At 39.8% G+C, this 27,849-nt stretch overlaps 1 protein-coding gene across 1 annotated transcript in view; it reads left to right on the top strand.

Moving 5' to 3' along the window:
• The first annotated feature begins 3,365 nt into the window (after nucleotides 1–3,365).
• LOC149841552 (uncharacterized) overlaps nucleotides 3,366–27,849 on the top strand; it is a 72,437-nt gene continuing 47,953 nt past the window's right edge. Inside the window, exons 1-2 of the mRNA XM_090003908.1 lie at nucleotides 3,366–4,227; nucleotides 15,745–15,882. Of these exons, the coding sequence (XP_089860034.1) occupies nucleotides 3,385–4,227; nucleotides 15,745–15,882 (981 nt within the window). The 5' untranslated portion in view covers nucleotides 3,366–3,384. The remainder of the gene's footprint in view (nucleotides 4,228–15,744; nucleotides 15,883–27,849) is intronic.

Genomic DNA, 27,849 nt, shown 5'->3' with positions numbered 1-27,849 from the left:
AAAATAACTTGCGTCACCCGCTATGGTGCTTATGAATTGTTAGTAATGTCATTCGGGCTGATAAATGCTTTAGCCACGTTCACGACTTTAATGAACCAGATCTTCTACCCTTACTTAGACAAGTTCGTGGTAGTCTACCTGAATGACATCGTGGTTTACAACAGCAACATGGAGGAACATATCAGGCACTTGCGAACAGTGTTTTAGGTGCTGAAGGAGAATGACATCTGTGTCAAACGAGAGAAGTGTCTCTTCGGACAGGAGGAGATCAACTTCCTTGGCCACGTTATGGGGCATGGTGTGCTGCGTATGGATGGGCAGAAGATAAGGGCCATCCAAAAATGGGTTCCGCAAAGCAAAGTGCCAGATTTGCGGTCTTTCCTCGGTTTGACAAACTATTATCGGCGTTTCATCGAAGGTTATTCCCTTATTGCTACGCCCCTCACATATTTGTTAAAGAAGATTTGGGTATGGCTCTGGACAGGAGCGTGTCAAGATGCCTTCGATGGCTTGAAGAAAGCCTTAGTGAGGGAACCAGTGCTGCGACTGCTTGATCATTCGAGACCCTTTGAAGTCCACATGGATGCCTCAGACTTTGCCATTGGCGAAGTTATTATGCAAGATGGTCATCCGATCACATATGAGAGTCACAAGTTGAAAGATATAGAGAAGTGTTACACAGTGCATGAACGTGAGATGATTGCCATTGTGTATTGCCTCAGGACCTGGTGACACTACCTTTTGGGTGCTGAGTTCGTCGTCAAAACGGACAATGTGACCACGAGCTATTTTCAGACGCAGAAGAAGTTAACGCCTAAACAAGCTCAATGACAGATGTTTTTGGCTGAGTTCGACTTTGCCTTAGAGTACAAGGTTGGAAAGACCAATGTTGTGGCGGATGCCTTGAGCCGTAGGGCTGAACTGACAGTTGTGCGCGTGGAGCCTTCTGAAGTGCACTTAGAGGACACACTGCTGAGCCGCATCCGTGAAGGTACGCAGTAGGATCCGATCGCACAACACCTTGTTTCTCTGGCGAAAGCAGGGAAGACTCGGCGGTTCTGGCTACAGGATGGCCTCCTCGTAACAAAAGGGGGACGCATCTTCGTACTGCGGTGGGGAAGCCTCCGTCGAGAATTGCTTAAGGAGTGCCATGATACACTATGGGCTGACCATCCTAGTCAGGAGCAGACCTTAGCACTCCTTGAGCGCGGCTACTATTGGCCGCAAATGAGGGACGATGTTGAGGGGTATGTGCGAACATGCCTCATCTGCCAGCAAGATAAGGGGACAAACCAGAAAGCTGCCGGTCTCCTTCAGCCTCTACCAATTCCAGAACGTCCTTGGGAAAGCATCTCTATGGACTTTATTGTTAGTCTGTCAAAACTAGATGACCTCAGTTCTATTTTGGTTGTGGTGGATCATTTCTCAAAGTATGTCACCTTCATCCCAGCTTCCAAGGAGTGCCTTATAGAGAAGACTAGAGAGTTGTTCGTAAAGCATGTGGTGAAGCACTGGGGCATACCAAAGAGCATTGTGAGTGATCGCGATGCTCGCTTCACGAGCAAGTTCTGACGTGAAGTATTTCGGCTACTTGGCTCTGAGTTGCTATTTTCAACAAACTTTCATCCACAGACAGATGGGCAGACAGAGCGCATCAACGGGATACTGGAGCAGTACCTTAGGCACTTTGTTAGTGCCAATCGAAAAAATTTGGTGAAGCTTTTTGATGTGGCACAATTTTGTTATAATCTGCAGAAGAGCGAGTCTTCAGGCTACAATCCGTTTGAGATAGTCACGGGGCAGCAGCCACTGACCCCGCACACTCTTACCGCATAAGAAAATGGAAGACCATCATTCGCTTATCAGTTTGTTCGCGACTGACACGAGCAAAATGAGTTGGCAAATGCATTCTTACACAAAGCGGCAAAGAGAATGAAGAAGTGAGCGGACAAACACCGTCGGCCCGCTGGGTTCCAAGTTGGGGACTAAGTGTTGGTGAAGTTATATCCTGGTCGCACAGGCATCTTCTACGGGCGGCACCGCGGACTACTCAGAAAGTATGAGGGACCCTTCACCATCACAAAGAAGGTGGGCAAGATGGCATACAAGCTGAAGTTGCCCCTAGACTTCAAGGTGCACCCGGTGTTCCACGTGTGCAACCTCAAGCAGTTCCATCCAGATGATGGAGACCCGGAACGCAGTATGCCACAACGCGCTCCTATCATGCAGAGGGCCCCGACAGCACAACGGGCCGAGAAGAACCTCAATCAGATCCTTCGCCACAAGGTCAACTACTTGAGGCAAGCGAAGAAGTACTTGGTGCAGTGGGAGGAAACAACAGAACCAACGTGGGAGCCTGCATTTCGAATGAACAACCGCTACCCGACTGAAGTCAGGGTTTACCACGAAACAGATGGCGCCGAGGACAGCGCATGATTTGAAGGGAGAAGCATGTTCCCTTGCGACTTACAGTGTACAGTTGCACTTAGAGTCTGTTCTGCTTTTGTTGAGTCTGATTTAAGCTGCCCGGTTCAGGTGAATCAATACCCCGAAGGGGCAGCCCGTATACTTGAACTGTAATGGCCTGTGGGCAAAATTGTGAATGAAGTAAATGCGTTGAACTTTCTTTTGTTCACCCTCGTTGTGATTGCTTCTTGTGATTGCAATTTCTCTCCCTCTATTCTCTTTTGCTTTCTTGCACTCTGATTACAAGCTTCCGCAATCGGCAAACGAGCTGACGAGTAGGCTTGCGGCGGTGAGGAAGGACCGTCACGCCGCACTAGCCCATCGAAGGAAATAGGCCCGTGACACCATCATAATGGATTGCACGTTGAAGTTGTGCCGGATTAACACACTTTAGTCAATACACTCCACTTTGCCGGTTGTGCGATGAGCTGATCAAGGCAATCGCCCAAGCTCGAATCCAATTCAATCAGCCTTATGCTGAATGAAATGGCCCAAGGGTTTGGCTCACCAAACGCCTTCTACTCTCCAAAAAGAGACCCAATGCCATAAGGCACAAGACAGAAATCTCTCAACACAATTCAATTTCAATTATTTAAAAGTTGATACAAGAGCTACAGGAAATGTAAACCGGCCAAAATAAATACAACTAGTGCCAGTTAGAAAGCCACCCGATTTTCCAACCAATGTTACCGCTAAGCTCAACTAGTCCCCCTGAAACGCGCCCATCGAGTGCATCTGGACGTTTGAAGTGGCCCGGCAGTTACACTGCCCTGATGGTGTCACTGCCTCGCTGACCTGTCCGAACACTGACCCATGCGGCTGCGCCTTGACTGTTGCTTTCCAAGTGCACGTCTCCCTGGTTCGCTTCATAAGCCGTAGAGTGCGAAGCCAGTCGGCGGGAGCGCCCAAGGTCCTAGGATGCCGGGCACTATTCTAGTTTGGTTTGTCTGCCTGCTTCTCTCCGTAAGATCGCTGCAAGGGGCAGGGGAAGAACCCTCGACACCCACCTCCAGATTTCAGCAGTACCTCAGAATAAGGACTTGCCACCCCAACCCAGATTATAAAGGGGCAGCTTCATTCCTAACCTCACAAGCAAAAGACATTGGCCTCGAAACTCTGGTCCTCGAGTTTGTAGAGAAGAAACCCGTCCTCGTTTTCTCATGGCCTGGACAGGACCCGTCTTTGCCGTCGATCCTCCTCAATTCCCACATGGATTCAGTCCCCGCCGATCCCGACAAGTGGGTGTACCCTCCCTTCTCTGCTGCCATGGACCCAGATGGAAACGTCTTCGCCAGGGGCTCCCAAGATGACAAATGCATAGGAATGCAGTACCTTGAAGCCCTGAGGAACCTGAAGAACTCCTCCTCCTTCACCCCTCTCAGGACCATCCACGTCTCGTTCGTCCCTGACGAAGAAATAGGCGGGTACGATGGCGCCAAGAGATTCGCTGGCTCTCGGGAATTCAAGGATTTAAACGTCGGGTTTATTTTGGACGAGGGCCAGGCGTCACCCACCGACGAATTTAGGGTGTTCTTTGCGGACCGGCTGTCTTGGTCGCTGGTCATTCGCTCGTCGGGCAAGCCCGGTCATGGCTCCAAATTGTACGACGGTAGCGCGATGGAGAATTTGATGAGGAGCATGGAGGTTATTGCTCGCTTCAGGGAGAGCCAGTTCGACATGGTGAAAGCAGGTTTGGCCGCAAAGTCGGAGGTGCTATCCGTGAACCCTGTTTACGTGAAAGCTGGTACCCCTACACCAACCGTGAGATCCTTCGCACCCCCCTTTGTTTATCATTTTTAATGCATTTGGTAATGCTCATTTTTCTTTCTGTGATTGGATTCCGACCACTGATCACGTTTGATGTTGGCGGTCACAAGATCTGGAGTAAAAGGAGAAAACTTAATGAAAGAATGAGGTGATGAGGTGAAAAGGCGGAAATCTCATCGTATGCTCGCAGATTACCCTGTCATCTTTCTTGTGAACTTAGGTAGCGCACCATGCATGCTTCAGCCCAAAAAAATTCTTGTCGATCGCCGTCCCGCGTCCTTGTTTACCGTTTGGGTGTGATTCTTGGTGCGATCTTAAGACCGCGCTGGTGTAGCCGTGCGTGAGGTCCTTCTGTGCTTCTTCTTTTTTTTTTTTGATGACGGAGGAACCCTCACCGAGAACCGGGTCACTTACTTTTGTGCTTTTCTTTTGCCCTTAGGCGTATGCCAAGTTTGAGATTTTGACCTTCATGTTGTGGCTCACTTTTTTCTGGATGGGCTGCACCTAATTGAGCTGATGTGCAAGGTTTTGTGTGTGTGTGTGTTATACACTTGTGTAGACGAAGCTCCCTAAGGAAAATATCGCATGCAGGAGGGAGGAAGCCATCATGAGGGTGCCAAGAAACAAGGCAAGACCCCAGTCCTTAAGAAGGTAAGTTAGTTATTGCTTCCATGAGGATAGTTGGCTTAGATTCGGTTGGCTGCCCGAGACACCTCTATCTCGCTCAGGTGGGAGCCACAGTCCGAAAGCACCACCAGCGACATCCGGATTTGCTCTAGTAACAGTATATGATCCATCTTATGTAAGAAAGCCCTGGAGCAGCACCTAAGAAAGAAAGGCTAGAGATGAAGGACCAGATTCAAAACGCCTTCTTGAGGCACTGCCACAGCTGGCTTTGCCAGCATAAGCCTGACGTTACCCTGTGATAAGCGTAGCTGCTCAAGCTTCTCGTTCTCAAAACCCAGGCCATCTTAGACCTTTATGCAGCAGCAGCAGCAGCAGCAGCAGCAGTGCTTGCTGTCAATCATGATCCACCATCATGAAAAAGAATAGGTCTCCATGACTGCATGATCATATTGGGGATAGAATTCCTTAGCGTCAACAAAAGTATTCCCTGTACCACGTCTTATAAGTGTTTGCTTGTTGAAAAGTAACATTGTGCATATTACCCGTTATCATAATGGTTAAGGCTGTGACTTACGAAGTCTTATGTTTTGGCTGGCCAATGGGAGCTAATCACTAGCTTCCTTTTCAGGAGAATTGGATATAGCGATCGTGTGAGATGTGTGTCTCTTGGGTGCTTATAAAGTTTGTAAGCTTTACTAGCAGTAGATGGAACTTAATTAGTTAAGGATTAAACTTATTGCTGTTAAGTTTGTGGGATGAGTTTATTATTAAACGGATAGAAAGACATGTACGACCAGCATTATCATTTCAGTTCAAGGGTATTTTGTCTTTTTACCATGATCTTGTATATACATGTTATTATTGAGTTGCATAGGGCAAATTTTTGTCCTGAATTGTCATAAGTCATAACCATGTAATATATAAGGAATGAAAAAGGGCACAATAAGGTAACCTTAATTCTCTTTTCATTTTGTATTTTCTTCTTATTTCTTCTGCTTCACTCTTTCTTCTCTTCTTCATTTGTCTTCATCTCTCTTATTTCTTACATAAAAATACATGCCAAGATGGTATCAAACTAGAGTTGAGGATTTGGAGATAGGATTTGTGTGTGAAGCTGTCATAGGGTAAGCTAAAAAAGAAAAGTTTGATTTTAGGTTCTTTTTCATATGGTAGAACTTGTTTTTAGATTTCTCAAGTGTTTTGGAGTACAAATGAGAGTTCTGAATTTTCTAAATGCTTTTATGTCATCGGGCCTGAACTCAATTTTCTGAGAAAAATATGGCCGTGAGACCCTAACTGTGTGGTTTCAAGGCATGCAATATCATTTGGTGGTCTTCTAAGAGCCATCCAATCTCAATGGACAAAGTTTCTTCAAGAGAAATTGGAGTATGTGTGAGATTTGAAGAGTTTGCTGGCGGCAGGCCTGTTTTTTTGACCTGGATGAAATGAAGGTAGTATGTATTGGCTTGATAAGAAGGGGGAATCAATAATAAGAAGTTAGAAGGTAACGTCCGCACTAACATACTCTTTATGAGATATAGGGTCGTAGCAACGATATCCTTTTTGGTTCTTAGGATACCCAAGGAAAACACATTTAATAGACTGCGCAACAAGTTTATCTCGATCCGGACCCAGCTTATGCACAAAACACACACATCCAAAAACTTTAGGGGGGATAGGGAAGAGAGGAGCCTCTGGATGGAGAATTTGAATAGGGATCTGGTCTTCTAGAGAGCTTGACGACATGCGATTTATCAGAAAACCGGCTGCCAGAACCGCATCGCCCCAGTATGAAGCAGGCATATTGGATTGAATCATAAGGCACCGAGCAACATTAAGGATTTGTCTATGTTTCCTCTCAGCCACCCCATTTTGCTGGGAGGTATGGGGACATGTAAATTGAGGTTGAATCCCATTACCAGAATAGAATTGAAGTAAGTCTTTGGATTTGAACTCAAGAGCATTATCAGTGCGAACAATTTTAACACATACATCAAATTGAGTTTTTATCTCGGCAATTAAAGATTTAAGAATGACAGGACCTTGAGACCGATCTTTTAACAGGAACACCCACGATAACCTTGAGAAGTCATCAACAATAACTAGGTAATAACGACACTGAGACCTATTAGGAATCCTACTTGGACCCCACACATCGACATGAAGAAGATCAAACAATCCTTGACTTGACGGACTCTGACTAGAGGGGAAAAAGCTTCGACAATGTTTTCCCAATTGACATGTTTCACACTGAAAAGAAACTGATGGAGGTATATGAGGAATGACACGACGAAGTTTGGTCACTGGAAGGTGACCCAAACGATGATGCCACAATAGAGGACTTGAGGATGATGTACCAACAGAATAGGCCGAAACTTCTGGTTGGTGTAGATAATACAGACCACCTTCCTCATAGCCGCCACCAATCTTTCTCCCTGTCAGCAAGTCCTGAAAGGTGCACCCCATAGGATAAAAAATTACTCTACAATTCAAATCTTTTGTCATTCGACTGACGGATAGTAAATTTTGTGGAAACGAAGGAGCATGAAGAACATGCGACAATTGAAGAGTGGGGGTAATAGACATGCTTCTCTGCCCTACAATTGGGGAAGAACTACCATCAGCAAGACATACCCCTTTTTGACCGGTCACAGGTTTTAAACTCAAAATATTACTCGAATTTCCGCACAAATGAACAGAGGCTGCAGAATCAATGATCCACCTATCACCTTGACCAGATAGGCCATCACCTGCCGAGCACACAACCTCCGCAACAGAAGACTTCAAAGTAGATGATCGTAAAGCAAGGAGCTCGTCATATTCAGCCCTGCTAAGAGTTACATACTCATTGGAGGAATCTACATTTGATTTAACCACTTGAGCCATAATATAAACTAATTGGCTAGATTCACAAAATGAAGGAGCAACCTCACGTGCACACCCACAATCATCTACGAACCCGACTATATCAAGATTTGACTTCACCAATGAAATTTACCACAACAACCTCGGATGGCTATCAGAAGCAGTACTTAACACAGAATCCCTCTACAAAAAAATTCTCACAAACAAAATATTTTTCCACACTGCAGGGAATCACGCCTGCTGCTTAAAACACATTACCATGCTGCTTTCACAACACCCACTTTCCAGCAAACCAGATCACGACACAACAGGGAACCTGGGCTGTTAATATTCAGCCAACCAAATCACGACACGTGATTTCCAACCAACCAAATCACGACACCTGCTCACCAAACATAAAAAAAAATAACATGCTGCTTTCACAGCACACACTTTCCAGCCAACCAGATCACGACACAGCAGGGAACCTGGGCTGCTAATATTCAGCCACCCAAATCACGACACTTGATTTCCAGCCAACCAAATAAAATCTGAGACACAACACACACTTTCCAGATTTACAGCCAGTGATAACTTGAGCCCGCAGAAACATAGAACTTCAAAGGACTCGACAACTATACAGTGCAGGAAATCAAGGCATCATGACAAATATAAACTCAGCAAGGAATCAAGGCAGGGGATCACGGCATCATAGCAGAAAATCAGGGTAGGAAATCTCGGCAACAGGGCAGGGATTTTCTGGGCAACAGGGAATCTCAAAAAAAAAGAAAAGAAGAGCTACCAGAACTGCAGGGAGACACACATCTTGCTTCCTTAGATCTGATGACAGATCTCCAGATCTGTCATCAGATCTTACACAATAACCTAACCAGCTGACCTTATTAACAGATGCTTTTCGATCACGCTCCCACGATAGTTTGATCACGATAAATCACGCTCCCACGATCGATGGCTCTGATACCATGTTGAAAGAAGCACCAAACCCTAGGTAGAGAGAGAGATAGAGGGAAAGATAGAAGAGAGAGTGAGAGGGAGAGACGGTTGCACAGAGAAGAAAACACGTTCACACTTTATTAGGGCTTCTCTCTATGTTAAATAGAGAGAGGCTAAAATGGATAATTACATCTAAGCCCATTATGAAAACATAATTTCAAATAGCCTCTAATATAAAAAGACTTAACTAAAAACCACCTATTCTCAACAATATCAAATAAACTTAAAACTAAAACTTCTTAATCTCAACACTCCTAATGGCAAGAAACCCATTGAATGTAGATGGGTTTTTAAAGTAAAAACTAGGAGTGATGGTTCATTGGAAAGATATAAGGCTAGGTTTGTTGCCAAGGGATATGCCCAAGAGTATGGGGTAGATTGTGATGAAACTTTTGTCCCAGTTGCTCGAATGACTAGTGTTCGAGCTCTTATTGCTATAGCCTAAGTTAAAAAATGGGCAATCTTTCAACTTGATGTCAAAAATGCCTTTTTGAATGACAATTTAAATAAAGAAGTTTATATGAAACCGCCTCCATGTATGAACTTAAATGGAAAAATTTTGAAATTAAAAAAGGCTTTATATGGACTTAAGCAAGCTCCTAAAGCTTGGTATGATAGGTTTAGTAAAGTATTAATCAATTTAGGATTTTCTTCTTGCTATACTGACACTGCTCTTTTTGTTAAAAGGACAGGTGACTCCATTATTATGCTTCTACTGTATGTTGATGATATGATCATTACTGGGAATGACAAAAAGAGAGTAAATGATGTAAAATCTATGTTAAAAGAAACTTTTGATATGTCTGACCTTGGTTATTTGAGATATTTTTTAGGGATTGAAGTGACTTATTCCCCGCGAGGATACATCCTATCTCAAATGAAATTAGCTGCAGAAATTTGTACCAAATCAGGAATATCTGATGAAAAGAAAGTTGAGACTCCTGAAGTTATTAATGCAAAACTGAGACTTGGAGATGGTGTTCTTCTTGAGGATCCAACCCCCTACCGTCAATTAATCGGATCTCTCACCTATCTATCCATCACACGTCCAGACATAGCTCATGCGGTTCATGCAGCAAGCCAGTTTCAGCATGCACCTACTTCGGTTCATATGGCAGCCGTAATGAGGATTGTGCGATATATCAAAAATACTATATCCAAGGGACTCTTCTTATCCTCTTCCTCATCTCTTGACTTAACTGCTTTTACTGATGCTGACTGGAAAGGAAATCCCAATGATCGTATCTCAATAACGGGTCTTTGTATTTTTCTAGGTGAATCCCTTATTTCGTGGAGATGCAAGAAGCAACAGAAGGTTTCACTGTCATCCACTGAAGCTGAATATCGGGCCATGGCAATGACAACTATGAAAATCGTATGGCTCAGAAGTCTCCTTGCTGACATGGGCGTCCCCATTTCTACTCCCACCAAGCTCTGTTGTGATAACAAAAGTGCGATATACATTGCCAGCAATCACACCTTTCATGAGCGGACCAAGCATATCGAAATGGATTGCCATTATGTTCGAGATGAATACCTCAGAGGGACTATCTCATTACCATATGTTACTTCAAAGTATCAACTAGCTGACTTCTTCACCAAGGCGCTCCCAACTCCGCGATTTATGTTTCTTCTTAGCAAACTTTCGGTCTTCTCCCCGTAAAGTTTGAGGGGGCGTGTTAAAATATGTGTATATATATATACATATACTTATATATATATACATCCGTATATATATAAGTATATATATACATATATGTATATATATACTGTTTCTCTTTTAGTGAAATACCCGATAGGGGTATTCTTGTAAAACTGCAAATGTATTTTTTGTTTTTTACTTTTTTCTTTTTCCTTTTTTACTTTTTCCTTTTTTATTTTTGTCTTTTTGTAAGACCACAAGGGGCCCCACTCTTGTAGTCGTTGGGGCCCCAACGGTCAGATTTCTGATCGTTGGGGCTCCCAACGACTACAAGGGAGCCCCCTTGTGGTCCCTTTTTTGAGCCTCCCTCCTCTATAAATAGAGGAGGTGTTCTTCTCTTGTTGTATGGGTTTTTCACCATTCTCTTCCTTTCTTCAATAATATCCAACTTATGACTTTAAGTCATTTTCTATATTTGAGAGTTTTGTGTGTGCACATTTGGTGTTTGTGTTCGTGGCTCTAGTGGTCACTCTTAAAGAATGACTTTTGCTCTATTGGTGCTTCCACCTCTTTTTATTACAGTGTTTTCTTTCAGTCTCATCATGGTTCTTCCCATCGAGGAATCCATGTTTTGTATATCCATCCAGGATAGGGTCCTACTTGAGCTTCATCTCATGAGGCATTTTCTCAAAAATGTCCCATCAAGGTCCTCATATATTCATTCCCCCATTCAGGTTATCTTGAGATATCTTCGTCCCATCCAGGTTAACGACTAAACCTGAATCATTCCAAAAGGCTGATCTTGTCTCACCTATGACACTTGATCAAAATTCTTACCTTGCATCATTTCAGGATCTTTGCCCAAAGTCCCATCACGATTTTCTCATTTTTGCTATTCAGTCATATCATTTTCGAGGATTTTGTCTCCCCAAAGCCATTCAGGATAAGGTATTAAGCCTGAGAAGCCGTGTTTTCAAAATAATTCTTCCATACCTAGCTCAGATCTGCTGACTGGGGCATTTTTTTCAAAATTTGGAGTGTTTTCTTTGCCACTAATCTCGGCTTTCAACCGACTTAGTAGCAAAGAGGGGCATCTGTGAACACCCCAAAATTTTCAAAATCTTATAAATTGTTAAAAATAAAATTGTATCCAAATACCTGATAAGGGTATTTTTGTCTTTTATCATATAGTATAGTCTACTAGGGACTGAAATGTAATTTAACATTATAATAAATAAACTGTACAGCTTAGGCACAACAGTCAAAAATATGATTGTTGTGCACAACAGTCAAAATATGACCGTTGGGCAGCAGTCCAACTAGACGTTGGACTGCCACCCAACAGTCATAATAATGACTGTTGGAAGGCAGTCCAAAGAGCTGGACTGCCTCCCATGTGGTGGAGTGAGGCTCTATAAATAGAGCCTCACTCCCTTGTTATTCCTTAATGCTTTTAGAAGCATTTGAGGGTTTTCTCTAGAGTTTTTTTTCCCATCTTATAGGCTTGTATTATGAATGTTTTGACTCTCATGAATATATTCACTTTTGTAATTGACAAGGTCAAAGAGGAACGAATAATCACAACTTTCTTGAATATTATCTTTGGTAAACCCTCTTTCATTTTTAAGAAACGTAACATTTCTAGAAACATATAACTTATTTCTTTCAATGTCATAATACCTATATCCTTTTTGGTTTTCGGCATAACCCCAAAACACACAAGGAATGACTTTAGGGGAGAGTTTATCATTTTTGTTGGTAAGAACAAAGCATTTACTCTTGAAAACCCTTAATCTTTTGTAATCGAGAGATATTTTACAAAGTTTTTCAATAGGAAAAATGTTTTCAATATTTTTTGAAGGCATTTTATTAATCAAGTAGACTGCCATAAGGGCAGCTTCAGCCAAAAAAAAATTTGGAACATTTTTAGACACTAGAAGAGTTCTAGTGGTTTCAATAATGTGCCTATGCTTTCTTTCAACAAAATTTGGAACATTTTGTTGAGGGGTATAGGGACATGATTTTTGATGTACAATTCCATTTGATTTTTGACACAAATTCTCCCCCAAAATCAGTTCTAAAAATTTGGATATTGGTTTTAAATTGGTTTTGTATATAACTATGAAATTTTTTAAAACAATAAAATACTTCAGATTTGTGTTTTAAAAAGAATATCCAAGAGTGTATGCTATAATCATCCACAAATACAACATAATAAGAAACGCCTCCTTTGGATATGATTGGTGCAAGTCCCCATACATTCGAATGCACAAGTTCAAATGGATTCATAGTTATAAAATGTCTTGTTTCAAAAGGTAAAGACTTCATTTTGCCAAGAATGCAATCTTCACATACAAAATTTTCTCTTTTACAATTTGAAAGAAATGAAAATAATTGTAATTTAGTCACACTAGGATGTTCTAGTCTTTTGTGCCAAATTCTTACATCTTTTTTTTCCACAAAATTACAAAAAGGTTGTTTTGGCAATTCAAGATTGTCCATAACATAGAGGTCTCCTTTTCTATGGCCTTGCCCAATCGGCTTCCCAGACTGGAGATTCTGTATTAGACAATCATTAGATGAGAAAACTATTTTGCAACCATAGTCCGCAATTTGAGAAACTGATAGGAGGTTTAAATTTAATTTTGGTACTAATTTAATATTTGGTATGTGAAATATAGGTGTTTTTTGATAAATACCAAAACTTTTAATTTTTAAAGCGGTGCCATCGACCGTGGAAACACAAGAATCATTTGAGTTAAACTTGCATTTGGACAATATAGACTCATTAGGGGTCATATGCAATGAAGCACTGAAATCTAACATCTAAGAGGTCTTACCATGCTTGTCACTTGTCGATACAGCTGCTCCCGAATACGAGGAAGGTTGAGTTTTGAACATAGGTTGCAATGCTTCCATCAATTGAGCTAAGGAGAGCGAACCAATGCATTTGGAGTCGTTTACTTCACTCCTTTCCACCGAAGTCACTCTTTTATCTTCTTTATAATCCTATTTCTTTCTTTTGGGACACAAATGTTTGATGTGTCCCGGTTCATAGCAATGGTAGCAAATAATTTTTTCACCTTTCTTTGACTCATGATCACTCTTTTTTTCTTATTTGTTGGGGTTTCTTTCATTCTCATTTCTTACAAAATGAGGTGGTTTATAACTCTTTGTATGACTTTCGGGCTTTGACATAGCAAACACAGATTCTTCATCCTTAGAAGTGGATGGCCTTTTCAACCTATTCTCTTCCATAGTTAATTCTTCAAGTGTCTCGACTATGGAAGGAACCCCTCCTTTATGAAGTAAAGTAGACTTAGTTCCTTCAAATTCGGGCCTAAGCCCATTTATGAATCGATAAAAATGCTCCACTTTGATTTGATTTTCGCGGAGCTCAACATCTTGTGGGAAATGCTACTTCGGCTCAAGAAGAGCCAATTCATCCCAAAGGAGAGAGAACATTGTAGTATTTTCTTATGCTCATCTCCCCTTGAGTCATTGTCCTTACTTTATTTTGGATGTTATATATATGCGCAATATCCTTAAGAATATATATGTCTTTAAGATATTTTCAAGCATCACTAGCAAAGTCAAACTTTGACAAACTAGAACATTTGTGAATGTCCACACTATTGATGAGCCATCTAATAATTTTGGAATGACCCACATATTCGGAAACGACTTTAACCATTTCCTCTCCTTCAAGCGCAATTTCTTTTTCATTTTTCAACTTTGTAAGGATAAGCTTAGGCTCCTTGTCGGTGCCGTCAACCAACCCCTAAAGCCCTTTTTCTCATATCTTATGTTTTACTATGGATGCCCACATCACATAGTTGGTATCATTTAGGTGTATGGGAATGGAGACAATTACTTCCCTTTCATTCTTCATTTAAAACAAGCGGAAATAAAAACAAGAGAAGATGAAAAAGAGTGGAAGAAAGAATAAGAAAGTGATACAAGGCCTTTTTGGAAATGGCCCGCTTCCTGATGCAACGATCAAAATTTTTTCAAGTTCAAGACCCTCCTTTTGATCACGACCTTCTTTCTAACCAACGTCCTTTAAAACACCAAAGCTTTGATACCATGTAATGAAGTGGATTGAATCCGATACACATGCATGAACACACTTTCAATCAAGTGGAATGCTTGATTGAATCACCGAATCACTCGCACAAGGGTCTAGCAAATTAATATTGCATATATTCACTCAAGAGAGTGTTAAGAAATACAAGGCCTTCAAGGCCAATTTATAGAACAAGAGAGGGGGCTGTTGGGGCAGCCCAATGTGACTGTTGGGCTGCTCCCAACGGTCAGAAAACGGTCAGAATTCTGACCGTTGGGAGCAGCTCCATCAGTCATATTGGAGCTGCTCCCAATAACCCAAAAACCAAAAAATGAAAAGGACAAAAATGCAGAAAATGAAATAAAAATAAAAAGAAAATAAAAAGGGTTGTCAGCCACTATTGGGCTGACGCCTATTACAATGAAAGTACCGAAATACCCTTGATGGGTATTTCGGGTTTACAACATATATTTAAACATACATATACATATATGGATATGTATACATATATACATATACATATATGTATATGCATACCATAACATCTCTCACTTTTGACTAATTATTATACTGTTGAGAAAATTTTTGTGAGTGTTGACCAATTTTTTCAAGATCTTTTGTTTTTTAACCATTTATTTCAAGCTTTATGCAATCAAAATCACCCAGAAGTATGCTAACCATTTTTACCTGCCTTGGCAAGGCTAGGACCTGTATATTTTTATGCAGAATCCCATTACTCAAGCCAGTTGATCCATTTTTTTATGTTTGGTCATAAATCCTATGATTTCAGTTCCATGGAAATACTGAGAAAGTAGCTTAAGAATCTCTGAGACTAGGGAAACAGATTGTTTATTGTGAAACTATGCACCTAGACCAACAGATTTTTTATTACGAATCAAAATTTCCTCCTTTGATTTGAGGGCATGGATAACTACCCATTCTTAAGGATGGAGGTCCAGTACTGGTAACACCTTTTCTGCTCTTTGCTTGGGTGGGATTTGTGGATGGTGGCACATTATGCATGTAATGGTTAAGGAGTGGAACACTCATTTTAAATATACTTAAGATGTTTTAATGCATGAGTTTCTTAAGGTCACTTTTGGGAACACTGTTTTTTTTCTTGTCTTACTAGTAAAGCTGTTAATAGCATGAGTTCTTGGAGGCCTTTACTATATAAAAATACAAGATCCCATTTTCTAGTGACATATCTTTTCTGAAGTTCCCAGCAATTGGAATTTTTATGTAAGACAGACTGGTTTCATCTTATGCCTTTTTATGGGTTTAACGCTATTCATGTTAGTGAATATTGTTTGCACAGGGTTTTGTTATGAATTTGCAACCCTCAGAGGCAGAGGCTGGTTTTGATGTTCGCCTTCCACCAGCAGCTGATCCAGAGCTCATAAGGAAAAGAATTGCTTGTGAATGGGCTCCTCTGACAAAGAACATGACCTACCAGGTGAAACATGGGCTTGTTTAGCGAAAATATGAGGATCTGTTTTACACTTAATGTGGATTGGTTGATTGTGTCCCTTTGTAGCTTGTTTTGGGGTGCAATCGAATTCATTGGAATAGCTAGGAAAATTAAATGATGGTTCAAAGATGTGGTAATATTGAAAACTAAAGCTGGTTTGAAATGGCATCATGCATGCTGTGTATTTGTTTTGGAAATTAATGATTTCTTTCACTTGGTAGATGTTTTTAATGCATACTGTTTAACTAAAGTTTTGCTAGCTCATATGTTCATTTTGACACATTTCATTTGAACACTTGTAGGTTTTAATTACGAAAAATTATGCTGACAACTCTATTAGCTTGAATGCTAGCAGTGTTCCATGCAACAATTCAAACACTCAGTGGGAGATATGAATCTTTCTAAGGTTTTTCCTTAATCATGACTGTGACTGGCATTTTTTTGTTATCAAGGTTAGTCCAGGTGAAGTATATCTACAGTTTTTACTTCATTAAATAATAACGATGGATCACCAAAGTTGCATTTAAGCTTCAAAAATGCTGTTTGGTTTTCATTTTAAGTAGGCGATTCACAAGAAACCATGTTGAACCTCAGGCTGCTGGTTTTGTTACTATATTTTAGGTGAGCTTTCCCTCAAGCATGTCTACCTATGTCATAGAGATGCTCTCTTTTACACTCATATCGTACTATAAGACCCACTCTTGATGGGAAATCACTTGGAATGACATATCCGGTTCCTTTCTGCTGTGTCCGTGTGACAAATGCTGCTTATCCTGTTGCCATCTAGAATTGATCTTCTGTTTCATTAGTGAATGTGAAAGATTTTCATTGGTTCTCATTTTTGGCATTAATTGGTGCCACTCGATTAATGTGTCTGGCAAAGTGAGAAATTCAAAGATGAGCAAGATGTTAGGACCTGGCTAGCCTAGTACTAGTATGCATGGCCTTAGGGTGTGCTCCGCTGGTTCCAACCTTTAGTGCCTTGGTTATTTTTCATTTCATTTACACACATTTGTGGTGTATGTGGTGGGCTAAGGTACTTCATTGCATGCATTGTAGACCCATATCTGAGATTCGCATATGGGTCTATATACCCCTTTGATTGTTTTTTTTTACCTTCCCCTCACTCGTCGTAGGAAGGGGGTCATGGGAGGGGGGTTAGGATAAACCTCACCCCCTACGATCATCGGGTGGGAGGGTGAGGTTTATCCTCACCACCTCACGGTGAATCTCTGTGCCCACGAGAAGAGGGAATCGAGAGGAGAAGAGTTGCAAAGAGTGGGAGGAGGTTACCGAAACACGCCGCTGAGAGGAGCCATTGGCAGGTATGCCCTTTTTCTCTGTTCGTCCTCCCCATTTTGTTCCTTTTTCTTTTAGAAGGCCGTCAGCCATGACTGCCGGCATTGTTGCAAAGAGAGAGAGAGGGTTGGCAGGTTGTCGGCAACTTCTGCAGCAGAGGGGGAGGGAGGTCGGGAAGGAGTTGTGCCCCTTCTGCCTTATACCTAGTCTGTCGAGTCCTGGGTCGGTCTGGGTGCGACCCAGACTGAACCAACTAAAAAAAAAATCAGTCGACCAAACCGGGTCGTGTCTAACCAAGACCGATTCAGTCTGGTTCAGTCCAGATCAAGTCTAGTCAATTGTTTTGAACTCTACTTGGTTGACCGAACCGGTTCTGATCGTCGGGTCTGACAGGGTCTTAGTTCCCTGTTTGGAACTGGTTTGATTTGGATCAGATCGGATTCGGGTCCAATTCGATCTGGAATGATTCAAGTTGAACCAGATCTAGACACAAAAAATTGGGTTTGGATCTAGTATGGAGTAGATGTAACAGTAATGGATCTAGGTTAGAACTGGATCTGGATCCATTTTGAGACAGTTCTAGATCAAATATGTAGCTGGATCTGGATCCAACCCATAGCTAGCTGGATCAGTTTTGGATCAAGATCAGAACTGGGTCTGGATCCGGTCTAACAGTTATGGATCCAAATCAGAACCGGATCCAATTTATAATTTATTATGAATCTTTAAGAATCCAATTGAGTTTTTAAACTAAACCTAGTTGGGTGGAGACTAGGTTTAGTAAACCTAGTACTCTAAACTCAGACCGAACCTATTTTTGACTTAGGATGAATTAGATCAAATCATAAGAGTTGAAATGACTAAATTACCCTTATGTGTACCCAATATTTGATTAAGTAAAATATGTATAACTTTGCACTCTGAACTCAGAATTGAGTGAGGTTTGGTGTGTTGGACTCATATCGTAGAGGAGAGTTTTCTTGTTTTATGGATCTGGTCAAATCAAGGGCACACAAATCGAGGTTTGACGAGTCAACTAGAGAGGGGTATTTTGATAATTTTGTTAAAATATAAATAAGGTATGTGTATTAATATGAACATGCTTATGTGATGATCAGATTCTATTGTTAGAACCACTTGAGACTCGATTGCGATCAGAGTACAACATTCGTATTCGAGGTAAGGGACATTATAAGTAATCTTATATGTGAATAAATTATATTGCGTTGCATATTATTATTGTTGATTGTATATTAGCATGTTTAGAGATGTAGCTCTTGAGTGTGAACATGATATGCATAGAATGATCATGCATTAGTTAATTGAATTGAGATGATTATATGCACACGCCAATTGTGATATGCCATGTATATTAGAAAGAGATTGTTTTATGATAACATATTTATGTTATAATCTTTGAATAACATGCATTGTGATGAGATTATAATTAGTCTTGAGTCCCTTGAATCTGGTCATGTCATTTGAATTTATATTGAGATTGGCTTGTTTAATCCTTAAATCCCGAAAGTGGCGATGCATGAAAATAACTACCTGGTTTGCAGCCACTATGGAGAGTGGGCTGCCGGTAATTTAACAACATAGAGATTCTACCTCGTTGCATGCATAGTATGATACAAACTTAGAAAGTGTGAACCCTAATGCCATTTTGAGATTGAAAATGAGATCCATCGTGATTATTTAACGATGACACTCGTGAGAGAACGAGTGAAACACGAGCTTGAGAGTAAGGTTCAAGGTAATGAACCTAAGATATGACTTAGGGTTTTATATTCACACAATTTTCTGGACTCTAGACAACTATGGATGGTTGAAAGTCATTATGGTTAGGATGTAGCATGAACCATGCCGAGTTTGAGCGTGACCTCCTGACTAGCTACCGGTGGAGTCCTCCTTGTTGTTTCACTGCAGTGCCTGGTGATTCGGGGATCACTGAGAGTTGATGGTTCATAGTCTGACTAACATTATAAAATTGAGGTGTTCTACGCGGGTTGCTACACCCATAGACAACTATGATCGGTATAACCGACCTAGTGTTATAGTCTGCTGTGAGTGAGTGTTAGATTGAGAGAGTTAAGGGAAAAATTTAAAACATACAAAACTTATGTGTTTTGTTGAAAACTAAACTTTGATTAGGGGCTTAGAGTTTACTACAATTATAAGTTAAAGTCATTTATTGCTTATAAATATTTTTTACTTATAGGTTTCAGGCACACTAGTGCAGGCAGGATGTGATCAACAACTCCGACTTTGCAACTGAGTACTTGTTAGTTTTATTTCTTGTCATTGAACATTCATGTAATTATTATTTGTGTATGTTATGAATGATGAATTTTGTCAAGAAAAATGAGTTTATTAGAAAAAAAAATTAGCCATGTTTGTGCTTTCTATCTGAGAAGTAATACCAACCGGACCTGGACTCTAGAGGGCCCCGGATCGAGGTGTTACAATAAAATTATAAACCCATAGTTGGTGCCAAAATCATTATGATGGAAATGAATCAAATTCTCTCTTGACTCTAGTTCTCTTATCTCCTCTACTTCTCTCTTAATTTCTTCCTCTCTTCTTCACTTTTGATTTTTTTCTTCACTTCGCTCTCATTCTTGAGAGTTGAGAATCGAGCATAGACATCGAGCTCCTTCAGCGAGTGCTCCGGCACTGGATCTTTCAAAATCCAGTAACTTTACATGCTGGTGTAGGTATGGGGACCGACACCCGTTATATCTAAAGGGGGATTATCTTAGTATGTCATTTTTGTTGATGACTACTCTAGCTATTGTTGGATATATTTTCTTAAGCATAAACATGAGGTGTTTGTGTTATTCAAGACCTATCACATGATTAAAAATCAATTTAATGATAACTTAAAGATTCTTAGAACTGACTCTGGAGGTGAATATTTTTCAAATGAATTTAAAAACTATCTTGAGATGAATGAAATTGTTCATAAAAAATCTTATCCCAAAACACCTCAACAAAATGGTTTAGCCGAAAGAAAATATAGACACATAGTTGAAACCACTAGAACCTTGCTTATCTCTCAAAAAAACCCTAAAAGATTTTGGGCCAAGGCGGCTCTTGCATTCGTTTATCTTATAAATCGTCTTCCCTCAAAAAATTTAAATAAAATCTCACATTTTGAAATTATATATAACCCCCCCCCCGACTATAATAGGTTAAGAGTTTTTTATGCAAATGTTTTGTTCTTACCGACAAAAATGATAAACTTTCACCAAAAACTATTTCTTGTGCATTTCTTGGATATTCCGAAATACAAAAAAGTTTTAAATGTTGTGATGTTAAAAATGATAAATTATATGTTTCTAGAAATGTAATCTTTTTAGAAAATGTTAGTGATTTTGAAGAATATGAACCTCATGGAGATAATATGGATTATTCTTTTTTTTTTTAAATTGTTATCTAGAAATGATGATATTTCTAGTGATGATGAAATGATATATGATGCTCCTAGTTATAAGATTCTGTGTGGGGTTCAACCTTCGCTGCAGAAAATAAGAAAAGAGAGAGAGAGAGAGGAGGGAGATTCACAATGGCTGGGGGCGGCGCACGTTAACCCAACCTCCCAGCCCTAAACTTTATAAATAGGTAAAAATACAATAGCTGAGATAATAGAAAAATTACAGGAATGCCATTAATGAAATGGCATTGAGCATGTGTTAAAACATAACGTGCGTATGGATCTGGATCCAGATCCATACGCATATCATATTTTAACACCCTCCTTCAAGTTGTACGTGGTCTTGGAGCATGTACAACTTGCTCTTCAATAGCCAAAATTGATGTCCTGTTAACCCCTTGGTAAACAAGTCTGCCACTTGATCTTCTGTTCGAACATGACGTAGTTCTATCTCCTTCATCTCGACTTTATGCCGTATAAAATGTTGATCAATCTCAATGTGCTTCGTTCTGCTATGCTGAATAGGATTACATGTAATGTTTATTGTGCTTTGATTGTCACATAGAAGAAATGATCGAATAATTGTCTCTCCAAGATCACTCAATAAGTGTCTAATTCATGTAGAGTCTGCCGTGCCTGCAACCATCGACCTGTATTCAGCCTCTGTACTCGACCGTGCCACTGCCTTTTGTTTTCTGCTGCTCCAGAACACTAAATTGTGTCCAATATATACACAATATCCAGAGACAGATCGTCTCTCATCTGGATCCCCTACCCAATCTGCGTCTGTATAAGTGATGAGTTCATGCCCTCTATGCAGGTTATCGTTCTTGCGATAAACAAGTCTATCTCCTATAGTTCCTTTTAAATATCGTAGAATGCGCTTCACAACTTTCATATGACCTTTCGTTGGAGCATGGATAAACTGTGATACCTGATTGACAACATAAACTATATCAGGTCTGGTAAAGGTGAAGTACTGTAGCATCCCCACAAGGCTTCTATACGTTGTTGGGTTGACACAAAGATGACCATCTTCAGAGCTCAACCTTTGATGTAATACACTCGGAGTGCTGACTGGTTTGCAATTCATCATCCCGGCTCTTTCTAGAAGATCAAAAGTGTATTTTTGTTGCATGAGTGTCAATGTGTCTTGTTGCCAGTCAACTTCCACACCAAGGAAGTACTTCAACTCCCCTAAATCTTTCATCTTGAAAGTTTTCATTAAAAACTGCTTCATGTCTTGCACATGATTATCTGAGCTCCCAGTGATCACAATGTCATCAACATATATAAGAAGAAGTATAACGATGCCTGTCTTTTGGTAAATAAAGAGCGAGTGATCCAGAGAGCATCTTCTAAAACCATAGCTTTGAATTTGCATAGAGAAACTTTCAAACCAAGAATGGGACGCCTGTTTCAACCCATACAGAGATTTCCTTAGTTTGCACACCCAGGCAGTAGGATCCTTTTCGGCATAACCAGGAGGTTGCTCCATATACACTTCTTCCTTTAAAGTTCCATGCAAGAATGCATTTTTAACATCTATCTGGCTAAGCCTCCATCCTTGGTCGACTGCTAGGGATATGATGATACGAATTGTACCCATTTTGACTACTGGACTAAAAGTTTCATCGTAATCTTCACCATATTGTTGTGTGAATCCCCGAGCAACAAGTCGCGCTTTATATCTGTCAATACTTTCTTCAGGCTTATACTTTGTTTTATAAACCCATTTTGAGCCAACTACATTCTTTCCTTCTGGCCGATGTACTATTTCCCAAGTCTGGCACTCATGAAGTGCTTCTATTTCTTCATTCATAGCTTCAGTCCAATGACGAGATTGAAGAGCTTGATTAAAACAAGTGGGTTCATCCTGTTTTGTGAGCTGAGACATAAACAACTGGAAATCAAGAGAAAAGGTCTCATAACTCACCCATCGTTGAATAGGATGCCTAATGCGTGACGGCCTTTGAGCCATATTATTAGCGATGCTTTCCACATTCCTCTGCTTTATATTTTTGTCCCGTCTAGTGTATATCTGTCCAAAGAAGCGTTCTACTGGGGGTGGTTTTACTGGAGATGGTTCAACACACATCTGTGAGTCATCCAACCCCTTGCTCAAGCCAAAGGAAGTACAATTCGCCTGACATGTTTCTCCTGTATTAGCAAAAAGATCTGCGCTCATCCATGGAAACTAGATATTTTGTTAAAATGTAAGCTGCAATATATATATATATATATTTTAATATTATTATATTTTCTTTTATTATTTTATTTTTCTATTTTTTATTTTCTTTTTTAGCATCTAGTTCAATAGAAACTAGATATTTTGATCCAGTCAAGTTCCTGTTGGAACTTGACTGTGCAAGTAGCTATTGGACTGTAGTCCAACAGCTATAATAAATGCTGTTGGACTATAGTCCAACAGCTATAATAATAAATGCTGTTGGACTGTAGTCCAACAGCTATATTAAGAGATGTTGGAATCCAACATCTCTTTTTGGAGAGCTCAAAATGAGCTCTCCTCTCTCTCCCATTTTTTTGTATATATAGGGGTGAACCCCTTCAATGTAAAGAACCATGCTTCTTAAGCATTTTGTTCATGAATAAAGTATTATTTATTTTTCAAGTGTTCTTCCCTTTGTACCCTTTCAAGGGTCATGCTTGTAGTGTCTCCAATAGACACTTGTTTGTGAGTTATTTGTGCATTTGTTGAAGACCACCATTTTATTAGATGGTATCAGAGCTACGAAATCCTTAGATCTTGAAGTGCTTCTGTCTCGATTTTCGTGCCACATTTACAAAAGGTGTTTCATCACCTTGTTCTTGGCTCAAGAAGATTTGTTTGAAGAAAGGCGAACTTGTGCTAAAAAAAAAATTGGTTTTGTATCCTCTCTTATTCCTTTGTCTACTCTTTTTCTTTTCTTTTTATTTTTCTCTCTCTCTCCTCCTATTTATTCCTCTCTTACCCTTGTAAAAGATGGATGACAATGATAAGATCACCATCTTTCCTATGAAGCTAAATGATACTATGTAATGTGGGCTTCGATTATGAAGCACCACATTTGGGGAAAAGGTTTATGGGGTATAGTGGATGGTTCCGATTTGGAACCTAAACTATCTCTTACCAAGAAAGAGGGTGATAAAGAGGTTCCTCTAACGGAAGAAGAGAAGAGTAAGGCGTTAGCCACTTATGAAAAGAAATGGAAAGAATGGAGGATAGGGCATGCAAAAATTATGTCATGGCTCATCAATAGCATTGACATTAAAAAATGCTCTAGTCTAGCTAAGTTTGAGCATGCCGATAAGGCTTGGGAATACCTCAAAAACATGTATTCCCTTAAAGATATTGCACATGTATGCAATTTACAAGATAAAGTTCGGACAATGACTCAAAAAGATAAAACTATTCGAGAATATTATAATGAGTTGTCCGAACTTTGGGAAGAGTTGGCTTTTCTTGAGCCCAAATGGCATTGTGCCGAAGACATCGAGCTTCGCCAAAAGCAACTCGATATGGAACATTTCTATCAATTTGTGAATGGTCTAAGGCCGGAGTTTGAATCCACCAAATCAGCCCTTTTACATCGTGGAAAAATTCCTTCTATTGTTGATACTATAGAAGAACTCACTATGGAGGAAAATAGACTTAGAAAAAGTACTCCAAAAGTTGATGATGACTCCATACTCGTACTTACAAGCCGCCTCATTTTGGAAGGCAAAACGACGACTTTGATAAAAGAAAAGTTATTTGTCATCATTGTCATGAACCGGGGCACTATAGGCCTCAATGTCCAAAGTTAAAAAGAAGAGAGAAAAAAGAGTTGCATCTGTTGAATCTGAGTCAAAAGATCAAGATGCACCTGTGTCTATGGCTCAACTGATGGAAATCCTTCAACCTCTTCTCAAAGGGGTATCCTCCTCAACTGAAGCCTCAACTGGAGCGGCAGTTGCATCTTTCTCCGGTCCAGGTAACTTTCCTTGGCTTTTAGATTCTGGTGCTTCTTTTCATATGACCCCAAATGTTAATAGTCTATCCGAATGTCTTAAAAATAACTCAAGTGTGTCAAAGGTTTTTACAGCCGATGGCACATCTCTCGAAGTAAAAGGAATAGGATGTTTTGAAAATCTTCAAAAATCCAAAAGATTTTTTATCCCAGAAGTTAGATATATCCCTAAACTTAATTTGAATCTCTTATCTGTCTCGCAAATATCTGATTATGGATGTAATATCTCCTTCTCTTCTCATGGTTGTTGGGTACAGGATCGCCAGTCAGGGAAGCTGATTGGGGAAGGCCATAGAGAAGGAGGACTTTATTACATAGACTTTTTGGAATTACCCAAGAATGCATTTTGTTATAATATTCAGAAATTAGAATTGGATTTATGGCACAAAAGGCTTGGCCATCCTCATATGTCTAAAATTCAATATTTTCCAAGTTTGGAAAAATTTTGTAATTCTGAAAATTTTTCTTGTAAAGACTGCATTCTTGGCAAAATGAAAAGGTTACCATTTCTTAGTAGAACTTTTGTTTCCTCACAACCACTTGAGTTAATACATTCGGATGTTTGGGGCCCCACACCAGTTATTTCCAAAGGTGGTTATACATATTATGTCATTTTTGTTGATGACTTTTCTAGACATACTTGGATTTATTTTCTTAAACATAAATCTGATGTCTTTGATAACTTCCAAATATTTCATAAAATGGTTAAAATTAAGTTTCAAAATGATATTTCTGTTTTTCGCACTGATTCAGGGGGAGAATTTATGTCCAACGAATTCAAAGACTATCTCAATTTAAATGGTATTACACATCAAAGATCATGTCCACACACTCCACAACAGAATGGCCTAGCCGAACGCAAACATCGGCACATTATGGAAATTACTAGGACATTGCTAATTGCAAATCAAGTTCCAACAGCATATCCTAAAAAGGCACATGGGATTGCACGAGGAGAGAGTTTATCATTTCTGTTGGTGAAAACAAAACATTTGCATCCAAAGACTCTTAATCTAGAATAATCTGGAGTTAAATTAACAAGCTTTTCTATTGAAGTTGTATTCTTTAATGAGGAAGATGGCATCCTATTAATGAGGTAGGTGGCAGTTGAAGAAGTATACATGGAAGCCCCACCTGGTATTAGTATCCCTAAGGGTAAAGCTCTTCGTCTAGAAAAAGCTCTTTATGGTCTTAAACAGGCTCCAAAAGCCTGGTATGACCGATTTAGTCATGTTATGCTTGATATTGGTTTTCAACCTTGTTTAACTGACACTGTTTTGTTTGTTAAGAAATCTGATGCAGGCATCATTATTCTTCTTCTCTATGTGGACGATATGATCATCACCGGAGGCGACAAACAGGGAGTTGCAAATATCAAATCTCTTCTTAAAACTCACTTTGAAATGACTGACTTAGGTTTATTAAGATATTTTTTAGGCATTGAAGTTGCTTATTTCCCTCGGGGGTATTTGATATCTTAATCTAAATTTGCTCTTGATAGCGTTTCTAGGTCTGGAATTACAGATGATAAGAAAGTAGACACTTCAGAAGTTGTCAATGTTAAAATGAAAATTGATGATGGAGAACTTCTTGATGATCCTACTCCTTATAGACAACTTGTTGGAGCTCTTTCTTATCTTTCCATTACTAGGCCAGATATAACTCATGCGGTTCATACAGTCAGTCAGTTTTAGCATGCTCCCACCTCCGTGCACATGGGAGCGATTTTGCGTATTATTAGATACTTAAAATCCTCTCTTTCACGAGGACTCTTCTTGTCTGCTTCATCTTCATTAAATTTAATTGCATATACTGATGCTGACTGGGGAGGTGATCCCAATAATAGACACTCAACTACTGGTTTTTGTGTGTTCCTAGGTGAAACCTTAATTTCGTGGAGGTGCAAGAAGCAGCAGAAAGTCTCTCTTTCCTCCACCGAAGCTGAATACAGAGCCATGACAACCACCACTATGGAGGTTGTTTGGCTCAGACGATTGCTAGCGGATATGGGAGCTAAAGCAACGCAAGCTTCAAAGATGTGTTGTGACAACAAAAGTGCGATCTACATTGCAAGCAACCGGACATTCCATGAGCGCACTAAACACATTGAGATGGACTGTCACTATGTCAGAGAGGAATACTTACATGGAACCATTGATTTGCCATATGTTACATCAGAATATCAATTAGCAGACTTCTTCACCAAGCCTCTCGCTGCTCCCAGATTTCACTTCCTCTTAGACAAACTTTCGCTCATTGTACCGTAAGTTTGAAGGGGAGTGTTAAAATGTAAATTGCAATATATATATTATTTAATATTATTATATTTTCTTTTATTATTTTATTTTTCTATTTTTTATTTTCTTTTTTAGCATCTAGTTCAATAGAAACTAGATATTTTGATCCAGGTGCAAGTAGCTGTTGGACTGTAGTCCAACAGCTATAATAAATGCTGTTGGACTATAGTCCAACAGCTATAATAATAAATGCTGTTGGACTGTAGTCCAACAGCTATATTAAGAGACGTTGGAATCCAACGTCTCTTTTTGAAGAGCTCAAAATGAGCTCTCCTCTCTCTCCCATTTTTTTGTATATATAGGGGTGAACCCCTTCAATGTAAAGAACCATGCTTCTTAAGCATTTTGTTCATGAATAAAGTATTATTTATTTTTCAAGTGTTCTTCCCTTTATACCCTTTCAAGGGTCATGCTTGTAGTGTCTCCAATAGACACTTGTTTGTGAGTTATTTGTGCATTTGTTGAAGACCACCATTTTATTACATCATATACCTCTACTTCTCGAGATGGCAACGCGAAAATTTTGTTCATCAAAAACAACATTCCTAGAGGTCCTAATACGTTTTGTAGTAGGATCATAGCATCGATAGCCTTTGTATTCATCTGCATACCCAACAAATCTGCACTTAACGGCCTTATCCTAAAACGTATTTCGCAAAGATGAATCAATATGTACATAACATACACAACCAAAAACACGCAACTCATCATAAGAGGGATGTTGCCCAAATAAAGTATAATATGGAGAGTGCTGATCCAAAAGTGCCATAGGAAGACGATTTATGACATGAACAGATGTATGAAAAACTTTTGTCCAGAGACTAACGGGCATATTGCTATCATGTAACATGCTCATCGCACTCTCGACAATATGCCTGTGTTTCCTTTCTGCAACCCCATTTTGTTTAGG

Source organism: Nuphar pumila, chromosome 4 (assembly GCF_984573655.1).
Source record: "Nuphar pumila chromosome 4, dmNupPumi1.hap1.1, whole genome shotgun sequence".
Lineage (NCBI taxonomy): Eukaryota > Viridiplantae > Streptophyta > Magnoliopsida > Nymphaeales > Nymphaeaceae > Nuphar > Nuphar pumila.
The sequence above is the reverse complement of the archived record's forward strand: the minus strand, read 5'-3'. Positions and strand labels throughout refer to the sequence as shown.